Here is a 15,350-nt window from a genome sequence, read left to right as displayed (position 1 = left end):
ATTGGATATGCAGAAGTACAGACACGGGACAAAACCAGTTGTCTGCTGTTGACAGTTGACTTCGTATTCCTAATACATGTTAAATTCCTTTCTAAATGCACATCGCCAGTAGGTCTTCAGGATTTAGTTGAATATTGCACCAGTGAGTTTTGTCTCAAACATTTCTTTTGGAATGTGAAAAAAAAAGTTAAATTTCCTCCCTTTGTTAGAATGCAAATATTTCTAATTCTTTACAGACTACTCACATTTGTGCTATATTGGAAACCGTGTTGGCTTCCGCGCAGAAAAAGCACTACTGTGCTCAGCAGCAATCAAGAGATTTCTTACTGCCGAGTTTCCATTCCACATCGGTCTTCCACTCCTACATTTTCACGCCAAATGTCACTCTTATTGTACAAAACCTAATTTACATCAAAGAAGAAAAAAGAAGCAAAAACTAAATTGTGGTTTAGAGAGAATGCATTTGAGAGCTGAATCATATGCTACACCAAAGCTATTTTTTCTTTATTTTTATTTTTTAAATGTGTGGAGTCTTACAAAACATCAAGAATGCATTATGTACTTTAACAATGTTTGATTGGCTCACATGGTACCAATCAACTGGGCTCTTGGCTGTCTGAGGTCAGATGTCAGACCTCAGATCTTTACAGCCAGTAATCTCTGCCACGCTGGAATGCATAGTAAGTGACATTTAAGCATCCTGCAGGAGATGGATGCGATTATGAACTCTGAATTACTCAAACACAGCCTTCTGCAGTTACACATTAGCATCTCTAACTGATAACGGAAAACAAATACCAGTTATTCTGGTCCATATTTATGGCTGATTTAACCCGTGAGTTTTCATAAAGGCTGTGGATGCACGTTTAGATCAGCTGTGCCTGTTGTCTACCCTGTGTTGAAACGTGTCTACAAGGGGTGGTGGGTAAGAGGAGGTGGAGGGACTTTAATTTATTTCAAGAATAGATTCAGATTTGGCTACAGTCAGGGCAGAACGTGCTAAATCAGCAACACTGAAGCCGTCCTTTGGCATAGCTGCACTTTGGGAGAAAGTGGCCAAAGCTCTGCTGGTGTCGGCCACAGCTGTACTCGAGTGAGCTGAATGGTCATTTTCAGTCTCTGTGGTGGCCGAGCAGCTGGGAGAAAGTGGGACAGAGGTGATGTCCTCGAGCTTGTTGTATAGCATCCTCATTGTCTCAGGGATGGACATACAGCTGAGTGGAGAAAAACAAAACAACTGAAAGTTCCTAGAAGGAGTGGAGCTAAAATTCAGTACGGCAACAAGACAAATCCCCTCCTCTTACAACCCCGTTGATGAAACAGTCTGCTACCAGATATCTATATTCTTAATAAAACATGCAGGAACTTTAAACAGAAAGCAAATCACAGGTAAATAAATGTGCAAGGTCACAATGTGTTAGTAGAGACGTCAGTGGGACACAGGCGCTGTAAAGGTTAAGTGCAGCAGCTCGGTGGGAGAATGTAAACACAGAGGAATCGGGAGAATGTGATGAAGACACATACTGAAGAGAGTTTAATCTATAGTTGTAACACAAACAGCAAGGAAGCTGCTGGTATGTTAGCCAAGCATTGTGTTGAACACACAGTTTAACCTCTTAATTAAGAGCATCTTTTTTGTTGGCGTGTGTAGCATGTTTGTAAATGTAGGATGAGTACTAGTGGTTGAGAAAGAGTTACTGTAATTCTACCATGTAATCATGTGCTCACATTTGTTATGCTAGTTAAAGCTGTAAAGTTTAGACACTGTTCAGGTAGCTGATGAATGAATCAGCATAATAAACTACATTCAGTTACTCTGCTGCACACAGATCTTCATAATGCAGAATTTCTGTACATTGTTACACACACACACACACACACACACACTTGAGTGAGTAAATAATAATCACATTTACACCAACATTTGCATGTAAGCATGGTTCTTAAAGACAGAAAACATACCTCATGATGACAGAGGAGAGGTATTCATTAATGGAAGGATCACGTGTATTTGCTCCAAATAAGCTGCAGGTAATCTGGTGAGGTTTCGGTACATTCACCAGCACTGTGGGCACAAATCAGTTTAAATTACACACCACATTCCTTTAACTTGTTCATTTTCCCAAACTGATATTACAACCAGTTTTTTTTTTTTTTTTTTTTACTTAATTTGTCCATCTACCACCATGTTTATAGCCAAAAAACGAACCCTGCAGGAAATATGATGACGTTCAAGAAACCAGGCTGAGATTACTTGTACTTTGTGGCATGACACTTCGTCCTGCTGGAAGGAGTCATGGGTACACTGGTGGACATTGCTAGCAGCAACACTCAAGAAGGCTGTGACATTTAAATGATTCTAAGGGGACCACAGTGTGTCAAGAAAATCTCCTTCACTACTCCACTACCACCCCCACCACCCTGAAACTGGAAATCAGAGCCATGCTTTCAAGTTGTTGTTTTCTAACCCTACCATCTGAATGTCACAGAAAAAAATAGACCAGGCAAACTCAGGCCAGGCAATGTTTTTACAATCTTCCATTGTCCAAATTTGATGAGATTGTGCAACTTTAGCTTTCGGTTCATAACTGACAGGAGCAGCACCCGATGCGTCATCTGCTACTGTAGCCCACCTGCTTCAAGGTGTTCTGCATTCAGAGATGCACTTCTGCATATCTTGGTTGCAACAACTGGCTATTTGAGCTACCATTGTTTTCCTATCAGTTCAAACCACTCTGGCTATTCTCCTCTGACCTCAACAAGGTGTTTTCATCCAGAGAACTTCCACTCACTGCAGTCTTTTCCCAGACCATCCTCTGCAAAACTTAGAGATTTTGCACCCTGACACCAAGACAAATTTCCTTATTTGTGTACAAACTTGGCCATAAACATGATTCTGACTGTGGTGATGTCAAAAACTCCCAGTAGATCAGCAGTTTATACTCAGACCAGCCCAATTGGTACTACCATGCCAAATGAAAAGTCACTTAAACCATATTTCTTCCCCATTCTGATGTTCAGTTTGAGCTTCAGCAGGTTGTCTTGACCATGTCTTTATACCTATATGCATTTGATTATTGCATATAGGTAAAAAAAAAAAAATAGATATATTAAAAAGGATAAACTTTTAAAACAGCTAATTTTTTCCCAAATTTGAAATGAACTTCATGCTCACAAACACCCAGGGAGTCAGCGTCAGGTGGCTGGAAGGTCACAGAAAAGCTGCTGTCAGACTCTGGAAGGACTTCAAAATGCAGGCCACAAACTGAACCTGGTAAGATGCATAAATGAAGCGTTACATATTTTAAGCACAACAATGTTTGCTGCCCACTTTACACCATCTCTGTGTCGACCGGTTTTGTAATGTAAAAACACTCCTACCTGGACTGGCACAGTGAAATATGAAACAGCTCCTCAGCAGGGTGTTAATGGCACACTGGTGGCGCAGCACCTCCAGTAGGGCTGGGACATGACCAGGGTGGGTGAAGGGAACACTGTCCACCACAGCCCCCCTGTGGGCAGGCACATCCCATGCAGCTCCAGGGAAAACATAACTATGCATCACACCACCAGGAAGAGTCTAGATGGATAAACATTGATCTTTTTTTTTTTTTTTAAATGCATAAATTACATATTAAATACTAACCCCTCTTTTACCTTTTCCACTTATAATAAATAGTATCCTCATACCACTGTAAAAATCATGTTGCTTTCGCATGTCATCTCCCAGGAGCTGTTTGCGCTTAATGAATCTCTCATGAGAAGCTTGGGTAAGGGTGCCCACTGCAGGTCAACATCTGGTACAGTCACATGTAGGAAATAATCGGAGACAGAGCAGCAGTAATGAGCAGGCTTTTTGTTTCATGTCCATTTCACACAATACTCATGAAAGCCTCCCTGACCTGTAATTTGGCTGAGCTTCTTTACAAAAGACGGCATCACGGGCATAGCTGGCTGCAGTTTAAGCAGGAAACAGGCAGGCAGCATTTCATTTGGCACCTCATTCAGCGGAACAAACACAGGATAACTGCTCCAGGACACAATTGTACTCCATTAACACCAACGCTAGTGACAGTCAGACTCACTCATAAATGGAAAATGAAACGTGTCTCGCTGGGTGAGAGATTAAAAATCAGAAAGCAGGCCGATACCCCTGAGGATCCAGCTGGGGAGGCTGAGGGACCACAGATGCCATCTGAAGCTTGTGGGTCACATCGCTGACAACTACAGTAACCTGGGCGGCTTGAACAACTGGATTCAAGTCTGTCATTTGAGGAAAATCTATTACTTTTAACATCTCCGATGACACCTGTATTGAATGAACTGAATGAAAGAGAACGCAATTTATCACGTTTTTAACTCAGAAGCTTACCTGACACCAAAGTTTTTGTTCCATTGGTTGGAGGAATAAAGAACCGCATGGTGAAAGGACAATCTAGAACAGGGATGTCAAACTCATTTTACACCATGAGCCAAATTCAGCCTAGTTTCCTCTTAATTAGGCCAGACCAGTGACACTTCCCTTTCTGTCAGTGTAAATACATTTAACTTCAATTTTAATGACTTTTCTATAATAGACAGTGAAAACTTTTACATCACCTAATTGTTTATCCATTACTTTGTGTGGTGTGGTTGACTGTGGGGGAGGTGTTTATCAGAAGGAAAGTTGTAAAACTTGTGAAAATAAAGTTTTACATCTTTCACATTTTCCAAAGCCGTCCAGTGGGCCAGATTGGAGTCATTACTGGTCCAATTCTGGCCCCTGCACCTTATATTTGACACTCTTGATCTAGAATTTAATTTGCATAATTTAAATACAACCAATTCAATATACAAGTGTAACTATACCTTCTTTTCCCATGATTAAATCCCCTATCCTGCCATTGTTTATCAAGTCCATTTCAGGGTCAGAATACTTTTGTTCCCTGAAAAGAGGAAAAAATACAAACAAAAAAACTGCAGTTTATATGAAGAGCTACAATTATTTACTCTCCTGATCATTTCATATACATGCGTTTTGGTTTATGAAATTTAAATTGAAGCACTGAACAGAAATTCATTTTGTTTTAAGCAGACAGACTTTTGGAAAGTTGTTGCTTTGTCACACACCTTGGCAAATGAGCGATTTTCCATAAGTCTTTCCCAAGGCACTGTAGAGATGCCAACAATTTAAATTTAATTTCACTGGAAAAGAAAAAAGGGAACACATGGCTAAATGATCACAAGAGCCTCAGATTTATAAGAGCTAAAGAATATTTGATAAGCTGAGGTAGGCACTTGTCTCCAGGGATGTTGTACTGGGCAAAGAGGCCTTGTAACTTCAGGGAGAAGGCGGCAAAGTTTTTGGACCTGGGCACCCAGAAAGCAGCACAATCAGCAAATAGAGCTAAAACCATTAGTGCTGTCATTATGCTCTTAAAAAAATTTAGTGGATAATGGCACTGCTTACTGCAAGAAAAATGTACATTTAAAAGCAATCCATTCCCTTACCTTAGCAGCTGAAGCAGGGATTCACTGGGCTAAGAGACAGTTTTATTTTATCAGCATGATTAGCAAAAGGTGAGAAGTTCTAATGACTTGCTGGAAACAGCACAGTCCACTTACAACAGGGGATTCTCCGTGAGGGACCACCTTCACCTCCTCCACTTCACCACACGGCAACAACAATACCTCAACGTAGAATAAATCAGCTGATAAATAGCACGTGGCCTCAGCAAAGTGAAAACTCATCCTTGGGAGAAAAGATTCATATGGATAACAAGGTGTCATCACAGTAGATTAATAGAAAAACAGATGAGGAAAGATATGAGTCTAAAAAGCAAAAACAAAGCCATGGAGGTCAGTTTTATACCCTTGTTGTTTTGCGATAATCTCTAGGCGGAGCTTTGTGGTGTTGATGGTGCACACTGAAACATAACGAGATTCATTTTACTTATGTAAAGTAAAAATACTTAAAAAAAAACAAAAAAAACAACACATGTTACTCACATACCGTTTGATTCTTCCTGGAGTTTTTCCAGGGATCTTTCCAGTGGCTTATGGGATCTGGATTCATCTCTGGATTTCTCCTATTAAAGGAACAAAGGCGAGAGACAAAGAAAACAACAATGGACTGTTTGTATGGCAAAAGCAAAGTCTTGTGCAAACAGCCTTTGGTCCTGTCTGCCCATCTCACCATGCAACACAAACTGCATGACACCATCTCAAGGAAAACACTGACATTTGCATGCTTTTCATACTGGGATGTGTGTGTTTAATGAAACAAATGTTTTGGAACTAGGAGTTTGAAATTATTGTACTTAATTTTTTGAAGAAGAAGAAGAACCCCACTTCTTCACAAGTTCTCTTTAAGATCACTGCTGGAAGAGAAATTGATAACTAGCCCCAGATGCCTTATCCCTTTGGACCACACATCACTTCAGACCACCAAGTAATCACATTTCTTCAACACACTCCAGAGACTGACCACTGCCAAGCTCCACTCCACATTAATCCAAAAGTATTATCTACCCTGCTGCTCCACCCATGACAAATCTAAAGAAAACTAACCAACCCTCTCTTCTCACAGAGGCCCAGCATACAGATAGAACAATAATTATAGTGACTGCAGAGTACAGCCCGTTTGCCTCATGTCAGTGCTTGAACTCTCAAACCTCTAACCAAATAATATACATGTACAAGAGGGACATCCTCTATTTAAGAATCGATAAATAGTGCAAAGGAAAATTAATTAAGCCAGCAGTAGTGCATGTCTGGCCAAAAGGGATGGTGTTAAATAGTGGAATCAAAGCCAATGCCATAAAGATAACCAACAACCCACAGTCAAACTACTTTGTTTTGATTTGAAGGCTTTACTCCATACACTGTACCAGGTGCTTGATAAGTAAATCCAAGTAGCTTAAGTGATACCAGTCAATGCAAAAAAAAGAGAAGAAGAAAAAAGACCGCTGATCAAAAAAACAAAGCCGTGTGTGTTCCAGGATGAATGATCTCATTCTGAGTGGATAGCCACACCAGTTCACACCACATTATCATATTAGCAGAGCCATGCACTAACCAGCCACATAACGCAACGTACCCCCTTAAAACCCCAAACAAAACAAAGGAGGGGGTCTTAGTTTAAATTAGAAATAAAAATGAGAAATCTATTTTGCGTAAGACGAGATTTAAAAAAAACAAACAAAAAAACCCTAACCATACAACTAAAATGATTCAAATAGACCATTTGAGTAGAGGCATTTTCATTTTTATTTAATGAAGTCTGCCTCACCATACACCTTCGGACAAGCTGAAAAGTGTCAGCCCAACTCTTCTCTGCAAACTTCAAACGCAGCTCTGGAATTGTGACCCTGTCCATCATCACTAAAGCGTCGAAAAACAGGAGATTAATGGGAAAAAATAAAATTAAACTTTCTTCCCATTTTAAGATGTTTTATTTACATTTGCGCATTTTTTTTACTTAAATTGTGTGTTTATTTAGTGAGAACACTATATTCAAACCGACATACCTGGCATGTGGAGGTCTCTTCACTCTTCTCCTTTTGAACAAACCTGCCACTATTTATGCGGATTAGCCAGTTAATCAGTTATGTGGTACCTTTCATCCGCTGTTCCTAATCTGCATTGTACTGTATGCTCAACTGCGAGGGTAATTATCTGATATGTTCATACCCGGGGCTATATTTTTTTTTATCTGAAAGAAAATATTACACTCACATACTAAAGTCAAAGTGAGACGCTGTGTGCTTCTCCCAAGCAGGCGGGCGTTGTCAGTCGGAGCCAAGCCCACAGGACGTGCAGTCAGTCTGCTGCTAACAGCTACCAGCCGGGTCTCTGGAGTTAGCTAGAAAGCTAGCCATGAGCTAACAAGTAGCTAGCTGAGTCGTTTCGTTTCGCCACCTTAAATTCCGCTTCATCAGACCTTTTGCCAAGGTGAGTGCTGTTTATTTTTGGATTTGTGTTAATACAAGACATGGTACTGGTGCAACGGACCCTGCTTGTCTTTCAGTTTTATTAGCGTCGCATCATTTAGTTATGATTAGCTGCTCGCTAGCCGTTTTTTCCCCTTTACCCCCCCCGTGTGTCCACACTCGCCCTCGCTAACGAGGAAGCTACTGAGTTTGGAAGCAACGAGCGAACATCTGTTGCAGAATATCCGCTTTTAGAGACGTGTCTTTCAGATGTTATCTTCATCCTGAAATGTTACTTTGATGTCAGGTGGCATTTACCTGCCCGGTAGCATAGTTAGCTTGTTAGCCACATTGCCCAGCAGTCAACCAGCTAAGTTGCTAATAAGTTAACGTTGTTGTTAGGGACGTGTACACTGACATTTGCTGTGCTAGTTTCTTTTATTGAAATAGTTGGTTAAATAGTTGATTTCTCAGTTCATGTTATGTATAGTTTTTTTGTGTATAGTATTTTGTTTTTTTGTATTCTTGGTGTGCTTATGGTGTGGCGTCTTGTTTGTTTTTTATTTGCTAAATAATGACTCGCTGACTAATTTGTCTAACTGGTGTATTGACTTTCCACCCACATTTGTGCTGATGATTGTAAACTGAAGGCATAGTATTGTCTCTACAGTCTCCCTGTCTTTACATAAGGTGACTTGGGTTTGTTTAGAAATTGTTGTTAAACGCCTCTCCAAGCCCAGAACGACTGACTCGTTAATAGTTCCCTTTTCACTTCCACTCAAAACAACTTGTTAAGAGATGTTTGCAGCTTTAAAAGATGAAAGTAAAGCAACATTCCTTCAATTCTTTATAGTACTATTGACTTGCAGTAAATATAAACCTTTTATGTTAATTTGTGTAGTGACGAATTGGCTGCAAGCCCATGCTTATCCCCCCCCCCCCACAAAAAAGGGTTTGTGTTGGCCTTTAGGAAAGGGCTTGAGCACACATTTCTGGACAGTATGCATTTTCCATAGTGTTCTTGGACAGTCCAGTATGGAAAAGAGGCCACTCAATGGCTTTATCATGTGTCACATTTTATCCACTGTTGTCAAAGACATATAAAGTACTGCCAACTTTTCAAAACTTGTCTCCCTTTTCTTAGGGCAGGTTCACTTAAAACTGTTCTATTAGTGGAATTTGTGTGCTTTATTTGTAGTTAACGTTACCTTTTCTGTGCTATTGACAAGCAGTATTTGGTCCTCAGGCTCCAATATGTATTTGTAGTGACACTTGGCTGCCAAAAGTACTGCACCCACAAGACGCCTTTCTGAATTGGTATTTGTGTTTCGGTATTTTAGCAACACGCAAAAGAGGTTTAAGATTATGTTAAATGTACCCTTTTGCTATGTTGTAGATTGGCCAGTGCATCTGTGATGTGAGGGTCATGTTTCGACCAGTTTGTTTGGTATAACCTTAACAACTGTTTTTACACAGGAATTAAAGAGTTAGTTTCTTGGGAGAAGTTAGGAATCCCCTTGCTGGACTAGGCCTAAAACTGACTCAAACAACATATTCATAAATCTTTCAAATCTTTGTGTACCTTCAGACATCTGAGAGGGAAAAATTAATAAATAAAATCGATTAGTAAATGTCTTTGCATGGACAAGAAAATTATTTCTTGTCTCTTGTATGAGGAAATTATGCCAGGGGTAATATTTCTACCAATAGTAACTTGCACTTCTATTGCTTTCTCCAGCTTGTGTTTTACAACTAACCAAGATGTAAAAACAAAATGTACAGCTGGAAATTAGAGCCACGTTTACAATTTGTGTGATCGGATTTCTGTTACTTCTGAATACTTATGGCCTGAATTGTTAACAGGTCAAGTGGTATTGCGGTCGCGTTTGTAAAGAGGAAAGTAATACTGCTTAAGGCAGTAAGGGATAGGTGCTATTTGCACAGGCAAATGGCTTCAGAGCAGAATTTATAATGAAAATAAATTTGCATTTCTAATGCGTCAGTCTTTTGTCATGACAATGTTTCCTGCATTCTTGTTAAGCTACCGAGAATCATTCTTTTGTGCGACGTCTCAAGTCTAATTGTAGTTTCTGCTTTTTAGCCTTTTATTGGTTTGGGATTTATTACCATGATGACTGTGCAATCAAAATGCAGAAATGGAACCTGGAGGCACTGGAAAATATGATGCAACATCTTTCTCTTTTTTTCTTTTCTTTTTTAAATTCTCCACAGGAACTATCATTCAGCCCTTTGTTGGACCGGCAGTCTTTGGATCTGATTTTTGCAGTCCTCACATTTCACAATCCCTTCCCGCCATCTTGCACTTTCTCCCTTTGATACTTGCATCTTTCGGTACACAGAGCCATGGCAGCTGCAAAGCCAAAAGGGCAGAACTCTCTAGCCCTTCACAAAGTGATAATGGTTGGCAGTGGAGGAGTGGGCAAATCAGCTCTTACACTCCAGTTCATGTATGATGAGGTGAGCTGCTCACATTACAGTACTCAACTGAAATTCCAGTTTTGAGGTTTTAATAAAAAAAACTCTGGCATAATGGATCTCTTTCTGTTTTCTAGTTTGTTGAAGACTACGAGCCCACTAAAGCAGACAGTTACAGGAAGAAAGTGGTGCTGGATGGAGAGGAGGTGCAAATTGACATCCTTGATACAGCCGGGCAAGAGGACTACGCAGCCATCCGGGATAACTACTTCCGAAGTGGCGAGGGTTTCCTCTGCGTATTTTCCATCACAGAGCTGGAGTCTTTTGCAGCAACAGTAGACTTCAGGTGCAGCCACTTAGATTCTTTTAATGAAGCACTTACCCATCCATTAGGATGTAATTAAGCTATTCTTCTTCCTTTGCTTTTTTGATACTTCATCACAACTCAAGGTTTTTCTTCCGTCAGGTTGACTTGACTCATATGAGTAAGGATTTTGTGCATTTACCATGCAGCGCTCTGTTTATTTACATAATTCACGGCTGAATGAGATTTCCTGTTCATTTTGCAGAGAGCAAATTCTGCGAGTGAAGGAGGATGAGAATGTGCCCTTTCTCCTGGTTGGTAATAAGTCAGACTTGGACGACCGACGGCAGGTTAGCGCAGATGAGGCAAAGGCACGTGCAGAGCAGTGGGGCGTGTGCTACGTGGAGACTTCGGCCAAAACTCGTGCCAATGTTGACAAGGTTTGTTTAACTTGCTGAACATAATAATTCCTTCCTATGCGGACACCAAGCAAAACAAACACATAAACACAGAAATGTGAACACTTGTGTTTTTTATGTTCTCCTGTTAACAGGTTTTTTTCGACCTAATGAGAGAGATCCGGGCAAGAAAAATGGAGGACAGCAAAGAGAAAAACGGGAAGAAGAAAAGTAAAAGTTTGGCCAAGAGAATTAGAGAGAGATGCTGTATTTTATAGTCGTTAGAGGGAGCAGGCTCGCTGCTTATGTACATACGCATTTCTCAGACTTTTGCTTTTTTTAAAAATTTTAATTTAATTTAATTTTTTGTGCCCATACCTGACCATGACCTTCTGTTCCTGGTTAACAGGACATCTGACCATGTGTCAGGAAGTAGTAAGGTGGCGCTTCATACACCATTTATAGCTCTAACTTTTTATGTGCTGACACTCCAAATAATTTATGTACTCTCTCTCTTTCTCACTCTGCCCACATTACAGAGTGTAATAATTCAGTGGTGTTTTTAATTTAGACCTAAGCTTGAGAGGCTAAGTCCTGAAATGTTCCAAAACTTTTCATTGTAAAGTCTGACGTGTGTGTGTGTGTGTAACACACATATTAAGAGAGCTGTGCAGTGCAAGTTGAAAAAAAGATTTAAATGAAAGTCTAAGCGCCAAGGTTTAAACAGGGAAGATGTAACTGGAGCTCAGTACTGGAAAGCCCCAATCCCTTTTAATTAATCCACCATCTTTGGTAAGAAGGGTTAGTTAACAGACTCGGCAGTGTAGCGTCAACCCAGAGTTCATCAAGAGCCACAGAGGAGATGAACATTGCACTGAGCCTATGAAACCTTTCAATTAGAAAAAAAGTTTCATTATCAAAGCTCGAGACAAAATTTGATGCCATTCCTATTTGTCGTTTTACACCTCAGTTTTACTACGTTGTACAGTTATGTATACTTCTTTTTAGTTGTGACGTCAAACATTTCCCTTCTTCTCCTCTATCATATCACCCAGTGTAAGATAAGCGCACTAATGTTTCCACTAATCTCTCCCCTTACCCCACAGACTTTTGAGTCTTCTCAAATGCACAATGGACATTAATTGTTACCCTTGAATCTGTGAGGGATTTTGCAACACTTGAACTCTTTTTCAATTCTAACATTTCAGAAGTTTTACCTCACTTGGCATTGTCTTTTTTGCGATAAAGGAATCCCTGGTGCTCAGATAAAAGGTGATTCCATAACACTACATCCCTTACATGCTGACACATCTTAATTTTAAAAACAAAGAAACGCATTGTAACATGTAAAAAATGTCTTTTTTCATTTATAATTTTTCCTGACATTTAATCTGCAAACTTGTATCTCCTTTTTCCTTTTGTTAAATGGAAAAGTCCTTAATTGGAAAGCTGGGGTAAATTAATGAATAGATCATTTTTAAGGCATGAAATGAAAACGAGACTGCAGGCTGCATAGACGTGAGGTGATACTTGTCCAAAAAAAGTTTTAGTCGCCAAAGAAAAACGCTAGCTAGTACAAACAAGTGCCCACTTATTATTTGAAGTGAATGACAGCTTGCTGTAACGAGCATCAAAAGTAAGCACTACCGTCTTTGCAAAAGTCAAAAGGAGTGTCGGTAAGCGTCGAGATTTCGGTCTGATTCGCCTGGGGAAAGAAATGCAAGGTTATGAGGGCTTTAGTAATTCTTGTGCAGTGCGTCACTGTTGCCTCTCTGTCCATTGTGAATGTGAAACATCCCCTCATACTCATCCTGTTTGCCTGTAATCTTAGACTGCCAATGATTTGCAGAGTTTAGAGGTCACTGGCGTTCTACTTTGCTACGTTTTGTGCAAGGCTACCCTGTGTTACAGTGCTGTAGTAACATGCCGAATGTGTTCATTTTATCTTGTAGATGGCATTTTAGAGGCAAAGGTTGAAACAGTGTATAGAAATTGGCAAATTGAGAATGCATAGACCAAAATACACTGTGAAAACTGCCCCTTGTTTCTTAATTTATGACTGAGCCTTTTCTTTTCTTTTCTTGTGAACAATATAATTTATTTTTAGTAACTTATTATTTGTTTTTAATATTTCAGTAAAGTTAAACAGCCACATTGAGGTTGTTGCCATTTTTCTCTCTGATTCACTACCAATCGTTAACTTAATAAGCTGCTCACCATTTACACTAAAAGATTGCCACAACCAATAACGTGCCCAACACTGGAGTCTATGCAAAATGTTTGCTGTAATTGCAAAGAGGAAATGTGAAACTTGGAAACAGTTTAAAACACTGACTGGGTCTAGAAACTATTGAGAACTAGAAGCACTTGAGCTGGAGCGCCATTTAGAGATCTGACTGCAGTTTGGAAAAAAGTGTGTCATCCAACAGCTATGAAGCTTTCTTTTGTCTGTTTGTTTGTCCTTTTTAATGTGCGTTTATCATGCAACTCATGTTTACAGCAAAGCACATAGTAGGAGGAGTTGGACTTTAAAACAGTAACGTGAGGTGGCATCAAACTGATTGGTAAGCAGTTTAGTCTAATATATGTCCTAAGGGCTAAACTCCAGTACACCACATAATGATTGAAACGCCCTGAAAGTTAAAGTGGCACGCACAGAAACTGGAATGAGCATAAAGATCCCAGTTTATTATTACTCTCCTTCTTTAGCTTGAGATTATTACATTAACCGCATTGTGTCTTCATTGTTGAGGATTACAGAAGCTGCCCTACATAAAGTGACTACCGTAATGCTTGCATACTATAACACTGGCTAAACAAAGTCTTTCTTGTTTCGGTTGTTTGTTGTGGGTTTTTGTTTATTCAAGGAGACATCATTCATAATCATTCTACTGCTGTTACTTTGTTTCCACATATTAATTTAATAGACTTGATAGCCCGAAGAATTTCAGTGAAATACTAAAACAGATGTTTGTGTGAACGCTATGAGCGAACTGTCCTACTGGGTATTCAGATAACTTGTTTTGCCTTTTCTATACCCTTGGAGTAAAAAAAGAAATCTATAGGTATCTATGTAATTGATTGGATGGTTGTATGTATGCCATCAGTTAAATGTTTCCTTCATGTTTACTTATTTTTAACATAACCACTAATGTAGCCTATCTGTTTGTGAATACAAGAGGTGATGCTTACATTTCAATTCATTTTTTTTGTGAGTTTGGAAATGGCAAATAAAGTGGACATTACTAATAACACTTTGTGTATGTTCTGTGTGGTACGTTTATTGTTTTTTGCACTGAACAAGTGAACTGTGAAGTGCTGTGTTATATGTATAAACATGGATAATCTCTATCTCCTTACCCTGATCTTTCTTAGAGGAAAAGCACTATCTTAAGGTCATAAAACAAGCTCTTGAAGTGTCTAGGTTCTTTCTAAGCTCCTTAGAAACTCATGAAGTCTTTCAGCAGGCCTGTATTGCCAGGAAAATAGCAAGACATGTCCATAAAAACACACCACAAAAACACTTGCCAGAAAATGGAAAAGTAACATTTATTGGTGTCTTTGTTGGATAAATAACAATAAAAACAGGTAAATAAATATATTTGTCACAATTTCAGCTTGTGCATTTGGTTTAGAGAAAAACGTAAAAAATTGCTTTAGCTTTTAGGTATCTTTCTCGTGTTACACCGTGTCTGCGATGAATGATGTTGTAATTTGTAAGGTATTTTAGTTTTATTGCATATAAATGTATCTATGCGCACACAGAATTTGAAATGTTATTGTACAATAGTGAGCAAACTAAGGTGTCGGTTGAGCTTGTGCATTGCCAGTCAGATCATCTTCTAATATTATTAAAAAAATATCCTGAGTAAATGCAAAATGCATTTGGTAAATGATTTAATGTATTAACGGTAAAGGTTATCCAAACCTACCTGACCATATGTGAAAAGTTCTGCAAAGAAAAGTGGGCCGAAATTCCTTTGATGTGTGAGACTCATTGCCAGTTATTGCAAATGCTTGACTGCAGTTCTTGCACCCAAAGGTGGCCCAATAGGTTACTAGGTTTAAGGGGTATTTACTTTTTCCTGAGGCCAGGTAGGTTTGGAAAGTTTTTTTCTTTAATAAAAAGAAAATCTGTTTTGTTTTTAATACTTAAATTTAACTTCTTAATTTTCCAATCATTCCCTTGACAAATGACCATATTCTGTATAGTAATAATTAATCATTTAAACTGAGGAATGAGGAACAGATTAACTGTGATTAACGGCGCGTGACGGCAGCATCTGGTCTTATTGTAATCAA

General features: G+C 39.2%; 2 protein-coding genes across 4 annotated transcripts; one reads left to right on the top strand and one right to left on the bottom strand.

Moving 5' to 3' along the window:
- Positions 1–483: 483 nt before the first annotated feature.
- On the bottom strand, positions 484–7,733 carry med1l (mediator complex subunit 1-like). Of its 2 annotated transcripts, XM_005730499.2 has the most exons (18): positions 7,717–7,733; positions 7,509–7,557; positions 7,271–7,362; positions 5,993–6,068; positions 5,852–5,906; positions 5,605–5,731; positions 5,491–5,519; positions 5,278–5,349; positions 5,110–5,184; positions 4,849–4,925; positions 4,373–4,435; positions 4,152–4,263; positions 3,903–4,027; positions 3,691–3,797; positions 3,382–3,580; positions 3,176–3,271; positions 1,963–2,065; positions 484–1,214 (listed from the first exon to the last, which is right to left on the bottom strand). In XM_005730499.2, exons 2-18 carry the CDS (start codon positions 7,513–7,515, stop codon positions 947–949), a joined length of 1,683 nt encoding a protein of 560 aa, XP_005730556.1. In that variant the 5' UTR covers positions 7,516–7,557; positions 7,717–7,733; the 3' UTR covers positions 484–946. The 2 variants fall into 2 exon arrangements, with proteins under 2 accessions (XP_005730556.1, XP_005730557.1); XM_005730500.2 differs by lacking the exons at positions 4,373–4,435; positions 7,717–7,733 and having other exon boundaries at positions 7,509–7,555.
- On the top strand, positions 7,584–14,307 carry ralaa (v-ral simian leukemia viral oncogene homolog Aa (ras related)). Of its 2 annotated transcripts, none has more exons than XM_005730501.1 (6): positions 7,584–7,648; positions 7,760–7,932; positions 10,143–10,388; positions 10,484–10,692; positions 10,916–11,090; positions 11,204–14,307. In XM_005730501.1, the coding sequence occupies exons 3-6, from the start codon at positions 10,275–10,277 to the stop codon at positions 11,324–11,326; spliced, it is 621 nt and encodes a 206-aa protein (XP_005730558.1). In that variant the 5' UTR covers positions 7,584–7,648; positions 7,760–7,932; positions 10,143–10,274; the 3' UTR covers positions 11,327–14,307. The 2 variants fall into 2 exon arrangements, with proteins under 2 accessions (XP_005730558.1, XP_005730559.1); XM_005730502.1 differs by having other exon boundaries at positions 7,757–7,932.
- The last annotated feature ends 1,043 nt before the right edge of the window (positions 14,308–15,350 follow it).

Source organism: Pundamilia nyererei, unplaced genomic scaffold (genome assembly GCF_000239375.1).
Source record: "Pundamilia nyererei isolate P.nyererei 1_Seehausen unplaced genomic scaffold, PunNye1.0 scaffold00037, whole genome shotgun sequence".
NCBI lineage: Eukaryota > Metazoa > Chordata > Actinopteri > Cichliformes > Cichlidae > Pundamilia > Pundamilia nyererei.
This window is presented reverse-complemented; position numbering and strand designations above follow the sequence as displayed.

Coding starts and splice junctions, on each gene's coding strand:
- med1l (XM_005730499.2), bottom strand. Junction 4,436..4,848: donor TTTAATCATGGGAAAAGAAG/GTATAGTTACAC, acceptor TCCCTGTTCTAG/ATTGTCCTTTCACCATGCGG. Junction 1,215..1,962: donor CTCTCCTCTGTCATCATGAG/GTATGTTTTCTG, acceptor TTCTCCACTCAG/CTGTATGTCCATCCCTGAGA.
- ralaa (XM_005730501.1), top strand. CDS start 10,275: ATGGCAGCTGCAAAGCCAAAAGGGCAGAACTCTCTAGCCCTTCACAAA. Junction 10,389..10,483: donor TCCAGTTCATGTATGATGAG/GTGAGCTGCTCA, acceptor TCTGTTTTCTAG/TTTGTTGAAGACTACGAGCC. Junction 11,091..11,203: donor CTCGTGCCAATGTTGACAAG/GTTTGTTTAACT, acceptor TCCTGTTAACAG/GTTTTTTTCGACCTAATGAG.